Here is a 21,640-nt window from a genome sequence, read left to right on the forward strand (position 1 = left end):
CAGCACACTGCTGCTCCCATGGCATAAAGTATATTTTAGACAAGTCATCATTCCCAGAATCTTTCACTCTGTCCAAGAGCAAATAAATAATAAATGGAACCAATTAAAAACATGGGCATCAATGAGAGAAAATATTAATATTGCCTGGCCTTTCAGGATGACAAGCCCTCCACTTCCTGGCCCCTCCATTATTGTACTTGATAGTCAAAACCATAAGCATGGTTAAATCCAACCCTCTGCCTACTCCACACCTGCACCCTTGTAGCTGAACAAGGCTGGAGAAAAAACAACCAATAGGACTCACTTTAAATTTATGATCCTCAAATTATATTACACTACACTTCCCTGGTCCATTGAGTTTCAAACTCTCTTGGAGAACTGCACACAAGTTTTCTCAGATTTCCTGCCTTTCTTGCCAATTCTCACTCTCAGCTGATGACCTTGCTTCACATTTTATTGAGAACAAGAGGAGCTTGAAGAGAACTTTCTGAATTTCCAGCACTGCATCTGCTCACTGGCTGCATCTGTGCTGAAAGGCTCTGCCTTCCCTCCTGTGACTGCTTGATGAGTTTTCCCTTCTATTTAATTTTTTAAAATTGATTTTAGAGAGGAAGGGAGAGGGAGGTAGAAACATCAATGATGAGAGAGACTTATTGGTCGACTGCCTCCTGCACACACCTCACTAGGGATCAATCCAGCAACCCAGGGATGTGCTCTTGACCTGAATAGAACCCAGGACCTTTCAGTCCACAGGCCAACGCTCTATCCACTGAACGAAACCGGCTAGGGATCCCTTCTATTTAAAAGATTCTCCCTTGATACCACTTTTCCTCCAGCTACTGACCAATTTTTCTCTTTACTCAGCAAAACTTTTTGAAAGATCTGTCTTTATCTCCTTTCCTAAAAAAAAGCAAGCTCCCATATGTGTGAGGATTCCTCTGCTACCACAGGCAAAGAGCTACCAACATTGCATCCCTTCCTTCTCTCCTCATGTGATGTTTCACCAGAAGGTGTCGCTATCTAACACATAATGTACTGAACGCTTGATATTGGAAAATACAGGTAACTCCATTAATCACTTTGAGATTGGAATTGTACATATTGAGTATTGACAGTTATTGATGGGGTTGGTGGCGAGGGTGGTGATTTTGCAGCAAAAAAGACATTTGAGAAAGGGCTGAGATTTAGCATGGTGGGATGGACTCCCATTGGGCTAGGTCTAGGAGGTTCTCATAGAAGGCCTGGCAGATGGTAAACATTTAGGTGGGCAGAAAGGAGGACAACAGGTCCACCGGCAGGTCAACTTGCAGCAAGCTAAGGAAAGTGGTTGACACTGAAGATTTAAGGGTTTAAATTAAATTTCTTTAGTCACTCTATCCTGGAGCTGACCCAGATCCTGCAAGTAGTATAGCTATGACAAGTTTGGAAATTTCCAGATATATAGAAAGGGAAATTAATGAAACAACAGCTAGATTCAAAAACTAAATACAAACATTACTTTATTCTGAGAACAAGTTAAATCTGGCCAAGGGTGGAGTGGCAGGTCTGGAAGACTGGGCCTTTGACCCTTCATTATTTGTTTTAAAGTTAGATTGTCTAAGCATTGCCTAAGGGTGTCTACTAGCTAAAGTGAAGGCCAGCCCTTCATTCAAAAGTATGTTTTACACTTCAGGTTCTAGGCTGACGGCCGTATGGCCTTGGTATTGACTGATATCCTGGAAGCCATCACAAGCCTCACCATCTCGCTGCCATATCACTGAAGAGTATATTTTCATCCTTTCTGCATCAAAGTTAGCTTCCAGTCATAGGCTGCTTACAAAGTTTCCACTTCAGGGCTAAGCCTTGCCCATGAATTAGTTTCTTTCTTGATTACGAGTTTAGTAAAGTGGATCCTTACTAAACTCTTTGGACCACTCCTCATCAAACTGTTTCTTCCAGAGGAGTATTTTCTAGCCATCGAGCTCTGCAGGCTTACAATATAGGATTATTGTATACATACAGTGACAATTACAGACAACAGGAAACTGAGAATGGGGCTTTCCCAGAAGCACTGTTATGAAAGCAACGGGCACTGGTATAAGTACTTAGCAAACCCATTATATTTTTCCCAAGGGAAAAGGCTGTAATGGCTTAATGAACAAATTAACAGTAGAGACAAAATTTACTGGCATTCCTATGAAACAAAAATCTCCATTTGAAAAACAGAACTCTGTAGAGAGACTATGGATAACATTTCAGGGCCTAATTAATGAATGAAAGTTTTAAAAAATAGTAATTGAATCCTGCATAAACTTCCCCACCTTACCAAAAAACAGCGAGGGATTGTGGCCTTTAGCAAATGCTCAGCTTGTTTGTGATCTATTGTATCTGGTCCGCCCCCACATTAGTAGAAATGCTCAATCACAGAAAAATGTTCTCACAGAGCAGGGCAACTCAATGGACATCATGCTTAACATATCTGAACATGCCTCAAAAGTTCTGCAGAGATACTGAATGCCTGGTGTAATGCTGTTCCAGAACATTCTATGGATTTCAAGCCCACCGTTTTTTGCACAAACATAGGAGCTTCCATACTTTGTTTTCCCATCTCTCTTCCTACATACAGTGCCCAATAAACCTCCACAGTGTCCACCCTGTGGAAGTGTGCTGGAATAAGTGATAGAAAAGAGGATTTTAGAAATGAAGGACACTTCCAGTGGTTTCCTTTAATGACAGATGAAGAAAATACTCTCTCACAATCGTCAGACCGATGAGCAATGATGCCAGGGGGATGCTGCACACGGCCCTCTCTGAAGCTTTGGAAACTTGGGTGCCATTGCCGCTTTCCTTACCCCCCAAACTGGTATTCGTTCAGCAACACCCCTCCCCAATGAGGGTGAAAATTGGTGTTCCCTTCTCTCAAAGATTAGAGAAGTTGCATTATCTTCCTTCTCATTGAAAAAATCAGATTAAGCCATTAAACTTGATATATCAGAAAGAAAAGGGTTAAAACCTTAGAGACCCATTACAAGAAATAAAAGTTGCTAACTCCTTTTTTCTATTCTCTATACATATGTATTAAGTCCCTCTTCTACCTCACTGCACTAAAAAAAAAGAGAAAAAAAAGAAAAAAAGAGGAAGAACCAAATTTAAATATGAGTTACTGAGAAATTTTGCTGATGGAATATGCAGCTTGGTGAGTGGGTAGGAACAACACTGAAGTTCAAGGGAGAAGTAGAAAAGCGAAAGGAGGTTGTCTCCTCTGTCAGAGGGAGTGGCCCTCTGAGAGGGTGGAGTGGTGAGCTCTCCATGACTGGTGAGTGTCAGGGCGCAGAGAGGCAGGAGGTCAGCAGGGCCTCGTTTTTACTTGAACCCAGAACAGAAATGGGTGCTGACTTCCATCCTGTTTGTGGGGCAGGGAGAGGAGGGCATATGGAGAAGGGGCGTAGGGAGGAGTGTTCTCAAACATGAATGGCCTCTCTCTGTCCTGGGAAATAAGAGACACACAACGGAGGTGCTTGTCATGGGGTGGCTTGAAGGTCTCATCCAAGGTCCTAATGCAGCCTCTTGGCTGAAGTCCACTCAGAGCCAACTGCCAGTTCCAGGGGCGCTGTTCCTCCCGCAGTTCCATAACCATAGGCATATGGACTCTCAAGTGCCTTCCAGGTATGTGGTGTTGTGTCCAAGTCTGTGAGAAACCACAGTGCCGTAGACCAATTCCAGCATGTCATAATTTCAAGAGTTTCATCAAAAGGTTGATGAAACTTGGGGACTCAACAGGGTTGAGTCACACATGTAGTCACCTGTTGGAAATGGCTAAAGGCATTTCCCCAAACCTGAATAGGAAACTGATTGTGGCTGCCAGACAGTTAAAGGGCATCTTAATCTACATGTTATTGCCTCCTACTGGCCAAACACCTGAATAGCCGTAGGCTATTCCCCAAACTGACAATGCTTCTGTACCCTTTGAAACCTTCCCCATTGAAGTGTATTATCTCCAACTTGCCTTAGGACAAATTGTGTTAATAAAAGCAAGGGTCCTAGACAAGGAGGCAGTCTTCAGTTCCTTTAGCTGAAGGTCCTCTGACCCCCAATGCCTTTCAAAATTATAACTCGTCTCCGGACTCTTTATTAGTCTCTGGATTTCTATGTCATCTACGCACAGCCCCTTTTCCAGATTCCTGAACCCCGGCATAAATGGCGTCCTGAACTGGGGCTTTCTGAACCCTAGAGCGACAACAATAAATAGACGCCCGAAGTGGGACTTTCTGAACCCTGGCAGCGCCAACAATACCACAGGATCAACACTGAGGCTTCTTCACGGAGTGCTAAATTTGCCTGAGAATTTTAGCAGAAAGTTTAAAATGTTAAGGATGGTAAATGCTTTTCACATGAATACATACACAAGATCAGCAAAATCCTTTCTCCTCTAAATACTTGAAAGTTAGAAGAGCAGGGTATTTCTATAAGCTGTGATTAACTGTAAAGCATATTGCTTTGGAAAAAAAATGGTGAGCGGAGTTGGTATAGTGCTGAGGTCAGGTTGAAGAAGACAGGATGTGAAACAGAGTGAGAACAGTTATGTTCAAGTTGCTGGCCAGCTTAGCTAAGGCTCATTTTCAGGAGCTGACAAAGAGAAACCAGTGCTTCCTCCAGCAGCTGAATTTTTTAGTAACCTGCAGATCACCCTGATTGGGCAGCTACCGCCTCTGTATACATGTAGGACCAACCCCATTAAGCCACGTTTCATCATTTCATCCTTACATTGACTTAAATTCTACTAACCTTTTTCATTCTTCTGCTTCTAAATTTTTAACCCATCATGTGTATTTTTTTTTTTTTGCACCATCTCCGTAGATTTCAAAATGTGGAGCTTAAATAAATACATAGGTGATGGGTAAGAGATTCAGAATGGAATTTTACCAGTAAATCTGAGATATGTGGATTATGAGTTGTTATTGTACCTCACAAATGTATGAGATATTATAGTTTTCAGAGCATTTTTATAGCTTGGCTTGACACAATAGTGGGATGATATGAATGCCAAAGGGTTATGCTGGAACAGTACCAGGTCACTCATAAGCCGGAGGCAGATTCAGTCCATGATCAGTTTGGAAATGTGTGGGGAAACAAGTAGCAGGAATTCAGAGACCTTCCAAGAGCCTATAAAAAAATTTCCCCAAACTCAGGAAGAAGCTAACTTCAGAGGTGGGGGTGCGCTAAGAAAATATCAGGGAAGAGGAATGAAGACTTGCTTATGGGACACATGAATGATATGTGTCACTTGCCTTCTGGTTCCAGCTGTGCTGGGTTGCTGGAACATGGGGTATCTCTCCCTGTAATTCCTAGGAGTGCTATAAATTTGGAGAATATTTATCTTGTTAAATTCTTACCATATCTGAAACACTCATATCCCAAGCAGGTCTAATTTAGCTCAGCATCTTTACTTTTTGAATCTTTTTTTTTTTTTTGGCTGGGGTTCTAACATTATAAACCATGCAATACACTACTTTGTAGTTTAGTGCTCTCATGTAAACCTGATGCTGGAATATTTTGGGAGTTCTGAGTAAAGAGAATTACATGTATAGCATTGGTGCAATATAGCCACAAAAGAATGATATTTTAACTACTTAAGGAGAGCAGACTAAACAGAAACAGCTGCAAACCTCTACCTGCTGAAGTTTCAAATGCATAAGGACCTATCATAGTTCATGTAAAGAAGAAAAACTTCATTTTGAGTACCTGAGCCTGCTGCCTTCCTAAGCCACTTTCTGAACTTGGGCAAATAATCCCCACATGCTTTAAATTTCTAACCTAAAAACCTGAACCCCGGCATAAATGGCGTCCTGAACTGGGGCTTTCTGAACCCTAGAGCGACAACAATAAATAGACGCCCGAAGTGGGACTTTCTGAACCCTGGCAGCGCCAACAATACCACAGGATCAACACTGAGGCTTCTTCACGGAGTGCTAAATTTGCCTGAGAATTTTAGCAGAAAGTTTAAAATGTTAAGGATGGTAAATGCTTTTCACATGAATACATACACAAGATCAGCAAAATCCTTTCTCCTCTAAATACTTGAAAGTTAGAAGAGCAGGGTATTTCTATAAGCTGTGATTAACTGTAAAGCATATTGCTTTGGAAAAAAAATGGTGAGCGGAGTTGGTATAGTGCTGAGGTCAGGTTGAAGAAGACAGGATGTGAAACAGAGTGAGAACAGTTATGTTCAAGTTGCTGGCCAGCTTAGCTAAGGCTCATTTTCAGGAGCTGACAAAGAGAAACCAGTGCTTCCTCCAGCAGCTGAATTTTTTAGTAACCTGCAGATCACCCTGATTGGGCAGCTACCGCCTCTGTATACATGTAGGACCAACCCCATTAAGCCACGTTTCATCATTTCATCCTTACATTGACTTAAATTCTACTAACCTTTTTCATTCTTCTGCTTCTAAATTTTTAACCCATCATGTGTATTTTTTTTTTTTTGCACCATCTCCGTAGATTTCAAAATGTGGAGCTTAAATAAATACATAGGTGATGGGTAAGAGATTCAGAATGGAATTTTACCAGTAAATCTGAGATATGTGGATTATGAGTTGTTATTGTACCTCACAAATGTATGAGATATTATAGTTTTCAGAGCATTTTTATAGCTTGGCTTGACACAATAGTGGGATGATATGAATGCCAAAGGGTTATGCTGGAACAGTACCAGGTCACTCATAAGCCGGAGGCAGATTCAGTCCATGATCAGTTTGGAAATGTGTGGGGAAACAAGTAGCAGGAATTCAGAGACCTTCCAAGAGCCTATAAAAAAATTTCCCCAAACTCAGGAAGAAGCTAACTTCAGAGGTGGGGGTGCGCTAAGAAAATATCAGGGAAGAGGAATGAAGACTTGCTTATGGGACACATGAATGATATGTGTCACTTGCCTTCTGGTTCCAGCTGTGCTGGGTTGCTGGAACATGGGGTATCTCTCCCTGTAATTCCTAGGAGTGCTATAAATTTGGAGAATATTTATCTTGTTAAATTCTTACCATATCTGAAACACTCATATCCCAAGCAGGTCTAATTTAGCTCAGCATCTTTACTTTTTGAATCTTTTTTTTTTTTGGCCGGGGTTCTAACATTATAAACCATGCAATACACTACTTTGTAGTTTAGTGCTCTCATGTAAACCTGATGCTGGAATATTTTGGGAGTTCTGAGTAAAGAGAATTACATGTATAGCATTGGTGCAATATAGCCACAAAAGAATGATATTTTAACTACTTAAGGAGAGCAGACTAAACAGAAACAGCTGCAAACCTCTACCTGCTGAAGTTTCAAATGCATAAGGACCTATCATAGTTCATGTAAAGAAGAAAAACTTCATTTTGAGTACCTGAGCCTGCTGCCTTCCTAAGCCACTTTCTGAACTTGGGCAAATAATCCCCACATGCTTTAAATTTCTAACCTAAAAAAAGTATAATAATAATTCTGACACCATAGATTTTCACTAATGTTTGCATGTGATATAGTTTTGTTTCTTTTTAAAGATTAAATGAGAAAATAGATGTCTAGAGTTTTGAGGAAGGTCTTGCACATTGGTAGCTGTTATTATGATCTGGTACCTTTTTATTTATTGTGAAATTTGCAAATAAGAGGAAAATAGGATTGCCTGCTTTAGCAAATAAAATATAGAACCCCCAGTTAAATTAGAATTTCTGATCAACAACTAAAACTTGTTTTAGTATAAGTATGTCCTGTGCAATGTTTGGGACACACTGAAAACAAATGAACAAGTGCTACTGTTAAAAGACAAAGATTGTCAGACTGCATTAAAAGAAAAACCACTGTATACTGTTCTGATGGACATATCTAAATGAAAAGATATATAGAAGATGACATTAAAAGGCTGAAGAAAGTTATAATCCTATATAATAAAACCCTAATATGCAAATCAACTGAACAGTGGAACAACCGGTTGCTATGACGCACACTGACCACCAGGGGGCAGACACTCAACATAGGAGCTGCCCCCCTGGTGGTCAATGCGCTTCACAGGGGGAGCACTGCTCAGCCAGAAGCCCGGCTCATGGCTAGCGAGCCCAATGGCCGTGGCAGAAGCCTCTCCTGCCTCCGTTGCAGGTGTGTGGTAAGGAGGGAGGGGTCCCAGACTGCGAGAGGGATGTCTGACTGCTGGCTTAGGCCCGATCCCCAGAAGGATCGGGCCTAAGCTGGCAGGTGGACATCCCCCGAGGGGTCCCAGACTGTGAGAGGGCATAGGCCAGGCTGAGGGAGCCCCCCTCCCCCACCTGCCGCCCCTGAGTGCACGAATTTCATGCACTAGGTCCCTAGTATGCAAATAAAAATACTAATCAAAGGAAAGTTGGTATAGCTATAAAGTATCAATATAAAGTCAGAGTGCTGCTAGTAAATGTTTAATAACCAACTCTTGGGGATGGGCGAGAGGGCCTGTTTTGCAGCATTTGCCAATTTCCACATGTTAATACTCTTCCATGGCTGATTTTAAGCCACTGATGTGATGTTATCGAACACTGAGTTGGAAGAAATGTGTCCAATTGAGTCCTGTAAGTTAGTATGGGCCAGTTCCAGCACACCAGTGGGTGAAATTCCTTAGTTGGCAGAAAGCATTACAAACATGAGGACAGTTACATCATCATAATAAAAGATAAAAGTTGCCAGAAAGATGTGACAAGTTAAAATTTTATGTACTTAATAATAAACCTTAAAATATTTAAAACAAAAGTTGACAGAATAAAGAAAGTAAAATCACCAATGACAGAAGTTAGATTTTAAGAAAGCTTTCTTGGTAATTGATAGAGCAAGAATATGAAAATTTATGAGGATATATAAGTTTGAAAATATAATTAAACTTGACCTAATGAATATATTTAAAACATTTGAAAATAAAAATATATGTTTATATTAAATATAAAATTTATTTGCAAGCATAGGGAGAACATGCACAAATCTATATCCTGGATTATAATATAGATACATTATGTTCTCAGACTAACAGGGAAGTAAGCTCAAAATCAGTTTTAAAAACCAACTGGAAAATACCCATATGTTTGAAAATTAAAAAATAATCATACCTTAAATTAACTCATTAGCCAATGAAGAAATCATGCTAGGTGTTAGAAATACTTTAATCAAATGATAGAAATACTGCATAAAACTTGTGGGATATAGCTAAATCAGTACGTGAAAGGTAAATTTTACCCCATTAAAAAGCCTATATTAGAAAAAGAAAAAGCTAAGTATTAATGAGCTAAGTATCTATCTCAAGAGGTCAACAAAAGGAAAAAATAAATTAAAAATACAAGAAAAATAAAGATAAGAGTAGAGATTAATAAAATATAAAGGTGAAAATAATAATATAAGAGAGAAGAAAAGGAAATATAAAGGCCAACATTTTTTTTCCTTTGAAAATACTAAAAACAAAAAACAAGATAAATTCAAGTAAGAAAGAGAAGACACAACTAACTACTATCAGGATTGAAAAAGGAGGATATCATTATACTTTCTGAAGACATGAAAAACACAACAAGAGGATGTCATGAATAATATTTTGTTAATAAATATAAAATTTTATATGAAATTTATATGAATAAATTCTAGAAATATATAACTTAACAGAAACTAATAGAAAAGATAGAAAGCCTAATTATTTTTATATCCTTTAAAATTTTCAGTTAGTAGTCAAATATCTTTCCATAAATATAACTCTCTAGCCTCACCAGAGAGTTCTATTAAACATTAAAGGAAAAATGAATTCCATTTTTATACGAAGTCTTACAAAACCTGACAAGGAAACTATGAGAAAAAATATCATGCTTCAATCTCACTTAGGAATTTGCATTCAGCAATTTGAAATAAGATGTTAGCAAATGAAATCCAGCAGTGTGTGAAAAAGGTCATGACCAAAATGGATTTATGTCAGGAATATAGAGTTGGCTTAATATTTGAAAATTAATTAAGGTAATTTATCACATTGATGAATTAAAATGGAAAAACCATTTGGCAATCTCAATAGATATAGAAGTATCCAATACATTTTTATATCTATTCATGATTAAAACTCTTAGGAATAGAGAATAACTTAAAAAAATGACATAGGGTATTGACAAAAAAACGAAACAAACTCAGATCTAAAACAAGCATCATACTTAATGGTGAATTAGAAAAGCATTCCCTTCACGATCAGTATCAAGTTAAGGATGCAATTCAGATTGTTCAGCAAAGATATGGTATTTAAATACAATTACTTTTCTATATAGAAAAGGTAATAGGAATGCCATTTACATGATCACAATTAATATAATGAAGCTAGAGTCAAGTCCAAGATGTGGAAGCCCTTTATTAAATTAACTAGAGGTCCGATGCACGAAATTCATGCAAGAGTAGGCCTTCCTTCCCTGGCTGCTGGCACTGGCTTCCCTCTGGCACCCGGGACCCAGGCTTCCCTTGCAGCCCTGGCTTTCTCCGGAAAGTCATCTGGAAGGACGTCCAGTCTAATTAGCATATTATGCTTTTATTACTACAGATTGCACAGCTTTACTGTAAGGTACTAATGAAAAGAAAGATATTCCATGTTCTTAGGTAGAAACACAACATTATAAAGGTATCAATTCTCCCCAAATTGATCTATAGATTCAACACAATATAAATCAACCTCAATAAGGTGTTTTGTGGAACTTGGTGAACTAATCTTAGAATGTATTATGGAAGAGTGGAGGGTCAAGAATAGCTTAGATACTTCTTAGAAAGAGAACAGAGCCAGGGAAACATGGTTGCGAGATATCACAAGTATTATAAGTCTATAATAATTAAAGCAGTGTGGCATTGGCTCAGGGACAACAAAGTGGACAAACCCATGCTCATGACAAAAGGAGTACCACAGAGCAGAGAGAAAAGGAGAAACTATCCAATGGATGGTGCTAAAACAATTGGTAATCCATATTAAAAAATTGTTTTTTTACTTCACACACACATACACATACAGTAAATACTAATGGCTTAAATATGAAAGGCAAAACTATGCAACTATTATAAGACAATATATTTTCATGTCTTGAAATAGGAAAGGATTTTTATAGTAAGGCAAAAAAATCCCACAAAACATGAGGTTAAAGGCTAAGTTCAACTACATTAAAATTAAGACTGTTCATCAGAGGTGACCGTTGAGAGAGAAAACAATAAGCTGCAAAGTTGGAGAAGATATTTGCAAGGTTTGCAAGAACTGCAAAAGAATTGACATCCACAACTTTTATCGAACTATTCTAAATCAGTAAGAGAAGACATATATCACAATGTAAAAGGGGCAAGATACTTGTGTAAGCATTTCTTAGAAGAGGAAACAAAAAGGACCCAAAATATATGAAAAGATATTCAACTTCATTATTAATCAGAGAAATACAAATGAAAACCACAACGAGATACGATTATATACCCCCCCGCACACTGGCAAAATGAATAAATAAGTGAATAAATATGTAAATAAATAAACATATTAATAAAGTCAGGCATTACCAAGTGTGGGTGAGGATTTGGAATAAAAGGAACTCTCATTCAAAATGGCAAAAAACACTGAGAAAAACAGTTTGATATCATCTGGTAAAGTTGAAAACATTATGACATACTGTTTCTCTCCTATATAATAGAGAGAGAGAGAGAGAGAGAGAGAGAGAGAGAGACCTAGATGTTGGAGAAACTCCTGCCTGGTGTGAGTACCAGGATACACATACAAGGGTGAAGTCCATCAACAGAAGAATGACTCTGTGGTTGTGTATCTGTACGAGGCCATAGCATGTCTCAGATGCCTCTCAGGAGGCCCTCTGAGCCTCACCTCTTCATATGCTCTGACCTGCTACAGGAGACATAGGCCCACAACTCCTTGCCTCGTGGCTTTGTCGGGGTATTTGTTTCTCTCACCCCAGGATTTTCTGTGGCTGCAGAGAGGTGAGAAGCAGCAGGACCCCCCTGCTGTCCACAGCTGAGTACACTAGAAGTATAGGAAAGTTACTGTCCTGCGAGGCAAACCTTTGAAGAGATCCCTTGTAAATTCTTCACCATTTACCCCAGGTTCTCGCCCTCATGGGCTGTCTGGAGGTCCTGCAGTCCTGTAGACCAGCAATTGGTTATACTTGATACAAAGTGGTGACCAGTTGGCAAGGCATCTTTACGTTGGTTTGCACTTGTTCACTGCCTCACTCCTCATTTTCTTTTCCTTCTGGTTCCCTGAAAATGCACTCCCTAATGAAGAGTAACAGGGAAGCTTTTGCCTCAGGGTCTGCTATATGCAACAATGCAGATGAATCTTAAAACATAATGCTGAGCCAAAGAACTAAGTCATAAGAGGACACATACAGCATAGTATTGTTTATATAAAAATCACAAAGAAAACAGAAATGCATTATTTAGAGAATACATCTGTAGGTGGAGACACTAATGGCAAACAAGGACATGCTTAACGCAACGTTCATGACAGTGGCTACTGCTGGCACGGAGCAAAGGGAAAGAGATCCTGGCAGAGCAGATGGGAGCTTTTAAGATACTATTGATGTGTTATTATTTATCTGGGAGGTGAGCATGTTATTGTTGTTTTATAAATACCACAGGTATGGTTTGTACACTCTTGATGTATATTTCCCAAGTAAGAAGTTTTATAGAAAGCAATGAGGATAGCCCATGGCTGAGACTCAAGCAGTAAGGCTGAAAAAGATGGTATCGGCCAGATTATACCAGTAAGAACCTTCCAATGAAATTATTGGACTTTATTCCAAAGGCATCAGGAAGCTTTGGAAGTTCTTTTCTTTCCTTTTCTTTTTCTTTCTTTTTTTTTCTCAAGAGGGGGAACATGGTGTACAGTGGATAACAGAATTAGTTAAAGCTAGAGAAATACAAAGATATTTATGAGATAGTATTGACAGGATTTGCCACTGACTGACTATTCGCACAGGTTTAGGAAATGGAGAAGCCAGAGGCCAGAACCTGAGAGAAGGTTGTTATAATAGGACCCCAGGAAGTGGGGATGAAAAGGTGAAGCTCAGTTAAGGACACGTTTGTGTCCTGAATTTGACAATGCAGTTGTGCTGAAACAGGTCCACGTTGGCGCCAGCTCCTGAGAGCTGATTGTGCACGCCAGATGATGTCATGTTGGCAGCTTGAAATTGGCCATGGCAGGACTAGTTATTGGCATCATGAATATTGGCAAACAGCATGGTTAGGATTTTCACTCCAGGGAGAGATGGTTGCTAAATATTGATCAGCACACCATTTGATAGGATTTGGTAACAAATTACATATGAAGAGGAGGAAGATGTTTTAGATAATACCCACACTCCTGACTTTAGAGCTAAAAGCTGACAGCATGAAATGAGACAGAATGCAAGAAGCAGAGTGGTTTGGGCCAGAAGGGCATGCTGATGATATTATGGAGAATAAAATAGAGGTGGTTCCTGTCCTCATTAAGCATTCATCTTTTAACAGTGTGCATCAGAGCATTCTGTGTAGCTTTTTCAAAATACCTACTCCTGTAACCTACCTATGCCCTAATATAATCAGTGCTGTTTTATGTAAAATTGTTTTAAAAATGAGACAATATAATAAAGAGAATGATTACACAAATCATTCTATGAGCCCTATTAAATAATGAGACCCCTCCCTTCAGACTGGAAATAGATTTATGATATAATTTAGTAAAAAAGAGAGATTAAAACAAATCCCCTGTTGGCCCATCATATAATGACCCATATATCATATCTTTACCGAAGAGCAATAGATCATGCTTCTCCAACCTGCCCGCATAGTAGAATCACCTGGATGGCTTTAATAACGATCCCATCCCAGACACATTAAATCAGAATCTTTAGTGCAGGAGCTCCAGCAGTGGTGTCTGCACCAGTGTTGAGAAATGTTCCATGTAAGCCTTTAGGCTGGGAAAAGTAAGTCAATGGAAAAGGAGACCGGCAGAGGAAGCTCTTGGGGGGATTGGTTGTAAAAGGAGTTAAAGTCATAGGTAGATAGCAACAACAGTAGCAAAAACATGAAATCATTTTATTCTCTCTGAAACAAGAAAGAATGAGAAGAGTTTGGATAAAGATTCAGAGAAACTTTGAAGTGGAAAGAAGAGATGTCAAATGAAGTCAAATGCCTTCCATCTTCTCAGCATGTAGGAGGCAGTGGTAATAGTAACGGTGGTAGTCATCATAGTCATCTTAGGAGCTAGTGTTTATTGAGCATTTGTGTGGAAGGAACCTCATTAAGAGCTTCATAAACATTAGTTCACTTATCTTCCTTATTGCTCTATGGGACAGACACTGTTATTATTATTCCCATTTTATAGACGAGAAACCATAAGATGGAGATATGAGACTGAGCAATTTGCCAAGGCCACATAAGTGACAGAACTGTTCTGTGCAGCTGTGTTCTGTGTTGAATGCAGTCCTATGCAAACCTTAAAGTTTTTACTCTTAACGGTACTGTTATGTGAATGAGGGAGAATTGGGCTGCAGACTTGAGGAGAGAGGGAAGGTTTGGAAATCAGACTGGAAGACGAAGCCAGGGCATCAGAGATGGGTATCACTGTGGAATGAGTTGGAGGGCTTGATTAAGGTTATAGCACATGCATTTTTTTCATGAAAGCACTCTGTTTATTTGAGATTCTCTAATACCACTTGGCAGCTCAAGAATGGGAGTGAAAAAAAGTGAGGACTAAGTTTATCCAGAGTGGAATAACCAAGCAAAGGGGGCAGAAAGTTAAGGGCCAAGTTTCTATTGTAGGAACAAGAAGACTATTGAGTCAGGTTCAAGAGAGCACCCTAGAAGCTGGGATTAATGTGTAGGACACTGATATTTGGATGGGCTGAAAACTGGAGAAATTAGAAGAGGCTGAGGGACTGGTGTGTCTTGATGAGAATATAATCAGATTCTCTGGAAGGAAGAGAAATGATTAGAAAGGGGTGTTTCAGAGTTGTATATCTCGAGTCTGAAAATATTGCCAACTTGGAGGTAAAATTTCAGTGTTTGATAGGAAGGCATTTTTGGTTCAGAAGAGGCTTTCCCACTGTGTCAGATCACATCCATCAGGCCAGGCACTTCCTTTAGATACATAACGCAACCTTAAATAAGCCACTTGTCACTAAACATAGACTTTAATGGTGGGCATTTAAAGTGACATAATGAATAAATGACTCCACTTCTTTGAGGAGTTCCAAGTGTCATACTTCTTTCTTAATGAGTAATAGAACTCCTAAATTTGGTGCTTCCATTTTTTATGGTAGAGCTGAATAATATGGGTAAATATCCTGAGACCAGTCATGCATATAAATCAGGGGTCCTCAAACTACGGCCTGTGGGCCACATGCAAATACAAATATTGTATTTGTTCCCTTTTTTTTTTTACTTCAAAATAAGATATGTGCAGTGTGCATAGGAATTTGTTCACAGTTTTTTTTTTAAAACTATAGTCCAGCCCTCCAATGGTCTGAGGGACAGTGAACTGGCCCCCTGTTTAAAAAGTTTGAGGACCCCTGATATAAATGTTAGAGATGGTCCAGAATCAGTGATCATCTAGTGTTGTCAGCAGAGGAATGTTGGCTTTTGAACTGATAGTAAAAACCATGTTAATTGCACTCACCATATGATATTGGCCTAATTAATAGACTAAGTGGATATTGGATAGGACTAGATACAGTTTAAATCTCAGTTTTGGTTCTAACCTTCTCACCTCAAATGATTCTCTGCTTTAGGTTCCTGACTAGAAATGAGCTGAGTCTGTGAACCAGCAAAATCTCAGAAAGTCAGATTAATTAAAATATGCTCGAGCTTTTACAAGGAAAGTATCAATATGATTGCTACCTGCAAAGTATGATCAGGTCTGAACTAACTACAGTGTTAGTAATAGTGCCCTTGGGTTTTATAGTAGGGCTTATAAAGTATTATGATCAGATCTGAACTAACTACAGTGGGTTAGTAATAGTGCCCTTGGGTTTTATAGTAGGGCTTAATTAAGTGTAACTTTTGTTTGTCATAAATACAGCAGGAATCTTAAGACAGACAAACTAGCCCTACATATGCTATTGTCTATATGAAGTTAAAGTATTTCTGAAGTGGAAATTTTCATTAATTTTGAGGTCTTGACTTTTCTCCACAAAATTCCATTTGGTTTAGTTTCTTTTAACCCTTCTCCCGGGGGAGCAGTTATGAAAATAGATGTTGGCTGAGGTGGACAAGGGGACTAGAGATGGTTGAATGAAGAAAACCAAGTTGGAAGGAATTAAGATGACTTTACAAAGGCAAACAGAAAGACAGTGTTTCCTCAAAGAATGACTGATTATTCATGGGATAATATTTATCTACTGATACAACCATATGCTTAGAAGCATTTACCACTGTTCTGCAGCTCTTTCATGTTCTTTCCCACATTTACTGTGGCTGGTAGAGAGGTGCACCCGTGGGCGCACATTTTCAGCAAACAGTTATAGCAATGCATGTGTAGTTCACACTTGACTGCCATTTCCATAAACAAATTCTCATTACCATGGCTATGCAAGTCAACCATGTCAACTCATTGTAGGCTAAACTTTGCCTTGGACCCAGAGCAAAAAGTACATCACTATCCGTTATTGAAATGGTTCCCTCTGACTTGGTGCTCTTGATTTGTGAGGTTGAAATCCCAGTGACACTGTCTGTCACTCTCACTAGGCTCAGACCCAGCAGTTGCTGAAGACCTTCTGCTTTGGAAGGTTAAACCTCACGCTGTGGTCCGAGGCTTTCTCCTTCCTTTCAGCAAGCTGCTTGGAGGGGTTCCAAGGTCGGTACCCCTCAACTGCACAATGTCATTCCTACCCTGAAGCAAGAAGAGGTGGTGTGGACTGAGACCTCAGATACCCTGCCTGGAGTCTGATACTTCACAACATAATGATGAGGTCAGGATTTCTTTTTCCTTTTAATTTATCTTTATTGTTGGAAGTATTACAGATGTCCTCTTTTTTTCACATTGACCCCTTCTAGCCGAACCGCACTTCCCACCCCAGGCCTTCATCACGCTATTGTCTATGTCCATGGGTTATGCATATATATATATGTAGAAGTTCTTTGGTTAATCTCTTCCCACTCACCCACCTACCCCAGCCTTCCCTCTGAGATTCCACAGTCTGTTCCATGTTTCTATGTCTCTAGATCTATTTTGTTCATCAGTTTATTTTGTTCATTATAACCGCGCTTCCCACCCCAGGCCTTCATCACGCTATTGTCTATGTCCATGGGTTATGCATATATATATATGTAGAAGTTCTTTGGTTAATCTCTTCCCACTCACCCACCTACCCCAGCCTTCCCTCTGAGATTCGACAGTCTGTTCCATGTTTCTATGTCTCTAGATCTATTTTGTTCATCAGTTTATTTTGTTCATTAGATTCCATATATGAGAGAGATCATGTGATACTTGTCTTTCTCTGACTGGCTTGTTATTATGGTCATTACCACATACATACTGAATTATAATAGAAACCTAGATACTATTGTGAAAAACAAACTTTGTTGCCTGAGATTATTTTAAAACAGTGGTTCTCACCTTCTGGCCCTTTAAATACAGTTCCTCATGTTGTGACCCAACCATAAAATTATTTTCGTTGCTACTTCGTAACTGTAATGTTGCTACTGTTATGAATCGTTATGTAAATATCTGATATGCAGGATGGTCTTAGGCGACGTCTGTGAAAGGGTCATTCGACCGCCAAAGGGCTCGTGACCCACAGGTTGAGAACCGTTGTTTTAAAACAACATAAAAATCTGTGAACATGATTGAGGCATTACAGGTATACAGGATCTGAGTTTCCAGAGAGGGTTAGCATGCAAATATAGTTGATATTTGAGGTGGCTGCATGCTCATGATTGACAGAAATGGCCAAGAAAGCAGTAGGTCATGTCATTGCTTCTTAATTATCGCAACCCACAGGTTGAGAACCGTTGTTTTAAAACAACATAAAAATCTGTGAACATGATTGAGGCATTACAGGTATACAGGATCTGAGTTTCCAGAGAGGGTTAGCATGCAAATATAGTTGATATTTGAGGTGGCTGCATGCTCATGATTGACAGAAATGGCCAAGAAAGCAGTAGGTCATGTCATTGCTTCTTAATTAACTCACACATATAATAGTCCTTTAGTGTGATCAGTGAAAAAAGCATAGAGGGGCCACAAAGCAGCAATTGCTTCTTTATTTTTAAGTAAGTATATAATCTAATAAATGGTTTGAAGCATGCCACAAATTGGATGCAAAGTATTTTTAATTTACACAGCTTTGATTTTAAGGACACCTTCTCAGATATAATTGAACAAAAATAACCTGCCTTGAACCTTTCAAATTACACTGTCTTGAGACTGTAACAGAGATTAAAAAAATATAGGAGCTGCAAAGTCAGTGTGACTGTCACTAGGCAGCTATTTCAGATATACAAATGGACCCCTGTTCTCTTCTAATGGAGCCACAATGAGGGAATATACCTTAGAGGAAATTTTATGAAAAGAGAATATATCCCAGTAGTAAAGGATTAGCAAGAAATGGAGTGGCTTCAAATGCAAATTTCCTGACATTTCACAGCTACTAAAATAATTACCTACCTTGGTGAACTAATAATAACTTAGTTAAAGGTTTCATTTAGTATAACCAAATGTAATGCAAAAGGCACATACTGTGATAAACACCATTTCCATTTTAGGGCTTGCTAAGGGCGGGTTTTCTCTCTGCCCTTTATCCCACACATCAGAATGTCACAAGTGATTAGATGAAATTATTTATGTGAAATGGAAAGGTAAGAGGATAAAACAGGGCTGTACACGCAGAGTGCAACTGGTATCCCCACTATGGATACCGAAGAGAGGAGCCTTGGTATCTCCATGAAGTAATCGTTCTTTGAAACTACTCAACTACCTTTGTTGCACTAAACAATTTTATTTAATGAATGTTTTAAAATCAAAACCATTTCATTTTTATGTATCAGTAGAAAAACTACATTCAGAATCTGGAAAGCTTAAAGAAAACCCTTTGAAACAAGGATTGAATGCCTTAGTATTCTGTATTGGGTACCTGTAAGCACTCTGGGAATCAAATGGGGAAGGTGGGGGGAGTAGGGGAATCCCCTAAGGGCATAGGAAACCTTTTGAGAAGTAATTTGACAATATGAATCAAATACCATAAAACTGTGTATATTGCTTAGACCCAGTAATTTTAACTTAGTGAATTTATGCTATCTTAAATACTGAGAGAGGCTTATGCACCAAAATGTTCACCAGAATAATATTCATGACAATAAAACAATTAAAAACAACTATTTCACTTTTGTTGAGTATTAACGGAAAGGAACATTATACTACCTATAACATGATTCTTGTCAAAACTAGATAGCAATGCAGGAGATGCCTATGATGTACTAGAATTACAAAAAGCCTGTTATAAAATTGTGTGCAACAGAACTGCAATCATGAAAAAATTAAGTAAGCATACATAGACTGAGGAACCATATGAAGGTGCTAGCATACGCTGTCTTTGGATGGAAGCACTATGGGTAATTTTTCACATCTTTTTTATTTTTCAAATAATTTATATTAAAAAAACCAAATTCTTGAATTGTAACACCCAATTGTTATGCAAGGCAAGCTAGTTGTATTACATTGAAATCGTCTCTCTCCTAAAACCATTTTCTATGTAAATACATTCATGATGGGTAATTAGTCACAAATGGGAAACCAGTCTGGCTGAAGTAAATAAACTCTAATTAATGTAGACCTCACTAATTGAAGATGAACAGAAATTCAGATTTGAGATTCTTACAGCATCAAAAGCCCCAAACAAGTAACATATTAGGATTTTTTATTTTATAGTTATAATACTTTGTTTCATAGAAATAGGTATACAACAAATTGTAGTTTTTTGGTGGGCTTATGTTATTATACTTTCTACATATAATTATGCAATTTGTAATTGTTTGTAAGGGCTGATATATAATATACAGATAGAAAAAATAGTGAAATTATTAACATAATTAAGTAAACAAACAAAAAACCAAAGCTGATTTGCCTGGTCAAGTTTGTGAAACAGACAAATTGACTTGCTTAGCATATTAAACTCAGAATACACTAAAATACCACAATTTTTTAAATTAAAATATTTTTGCTAAATTAAACGTTTATATGCAGTTGACAATTGAAAGGGGAGGTAAGTAAACTTTTGCTTCTCCCACTATCATTTATGTAGCAATATATAAAGGGAATTTTTATATAACATTTTTCAGAAATTTTTTTCTTCCTACAAATGCAACCACTAAAAATTATATGTAAAATAACTGACAGAATCAGTTATTTTGTGACTTATAAGCATACAACTATTTGTTTGTACTTTTCTATGGACATTTTTAAACCAATAGTTCAATTAACATGTTAATTGTCTGAAACTATGTCATCCTTAAAGAAGAACTGAAAATTATTGATTTCAAATGTCTTAAAAATATCATGTTTTAAAAATCAAGCTGATTCTTTAAAAAAGTGAAGCTTTCTTCAAGTTTTAAAAAATACATTGTTTTAAAAAAATATGCCTGTTTTGTAGTTTGCTTTAATTTTAGATTCATTTGAAGATTTGCCGTAAGAACATTCAGTGCCTAGTTTTTATATACATAAAACTTCAAAAACTACCAAGTTTCTGAGTTGATTGTAATCATAAACTCTGAAGCTAAAGCAGATTTTCTATTTTCTAAGGGAAGCAACTCATGATTTAACTGTGAGAAGGTAAGAAATACACTTTTTGTCTGATCATAATGAAAAAACAGTAATTATATTTTTTAGATTTTATTTGTCAATTTTAAGGATTTGGATGCATTCGTCTCTCCTATTTTGTTAATATAAATTGCAATTTAGGATTATGTAGTAAATATTTAATAAAGTAAAAACCATTTTGGACAATCATTTAATCAATCATTCAGTATTTATTTAGGGCCTCTCATATACTAGCCCTCTGAGATACAGTGCTAACCTTGTTGATTTTGAATGTTCATTTCTGTAACTAGATTTTACAGGTAAGCAATTTAAAAATGAACAAGTTTAAACAACGTACCTTTGTTTCCTTGAACTTGGAGAAAAATCCAAATAACAAAAATAGCCCTTCTGGTTTCCAAATACATTCTGACTTTTGTGCATTGGTAAATCTGGTAACAATCATGGAAGGGCCCCAAATCTCATTGAAACAGAAAAGGACAGAAATATGGGAAAGAATTAAATACTGATGCAAGTTGAGTGAGGATAACCTTCTTGGTTTACCTTTACGAGGGTGCGGATTTATGAAGAACACGAAGCAGTGTCTGTTTCTGGAGTAATCTGCTTATCTGCTTCTCAGGTGTAAGCTCTGCGTAAGGGCCAGCTGGAGGAACCTTTATCTCATTAGCCTTCTGGAAGAGCACCTGTCCGCCTAGCCCCAGGACCCCAAATGCCATTATAAACAAGTGTCCACAGACAGAAGGATTGCTTTTTTCTTAGTTATTCACCTGTTACAGTGACACAGAGAGCCAGGGGACATCCTGCCACATGCAGAAGAAGGCTGACAGTTGGGGTCAAATGTGTTCCAAAATGACACCCACAAGGAACATCAATTGAGAGAGCTTA

The 21,640-nt window shown here is 38.2% G+C and overlaps 1 protein-coding gene across 1 annotated transcript in view; it reads right to left on the reverse strand.

Moving 5' to 3' along the window:
* Positions 1–21,392, reverse strand: part of IMPG1 (interphotoreceptor matrix proteoglycan 1) — a 126,352-nt gene extending 104,960 nt beyond the window's left edge. Inside the window, exon 1 of the mRNA XM_014535814.1 lies at positions 21,096–21,392. Coding sequence (XP_014391300.1) covers positions 21,096–21,162 — 67 coding nt within the window. The 5' untranslated portion in view covers positions 21,163–21,392. The remainder of the gene's footprint in view (positions 1–21,095) is intronic.
* Between the last annotated feature and the right edge of the window lie 248 nt (positions 21,393–21,640).

The sequence above is a fragment of the Myotis brandtii genome, unplaced genomic scaffold (assembly GCF_000412655.1).
Source record: "Myotis brandtii unplaced genomic scaffold, ASM41265v1 scaffold151, whole genome shotgun sequence".
Classification (NCBI taxonomy): domain Eukaryota; kingdom Metazoa; phylum Chordata; class Mammalia; order Chiroptera; family Vespertilionidae; genus Myotis; species Myotis brandtii.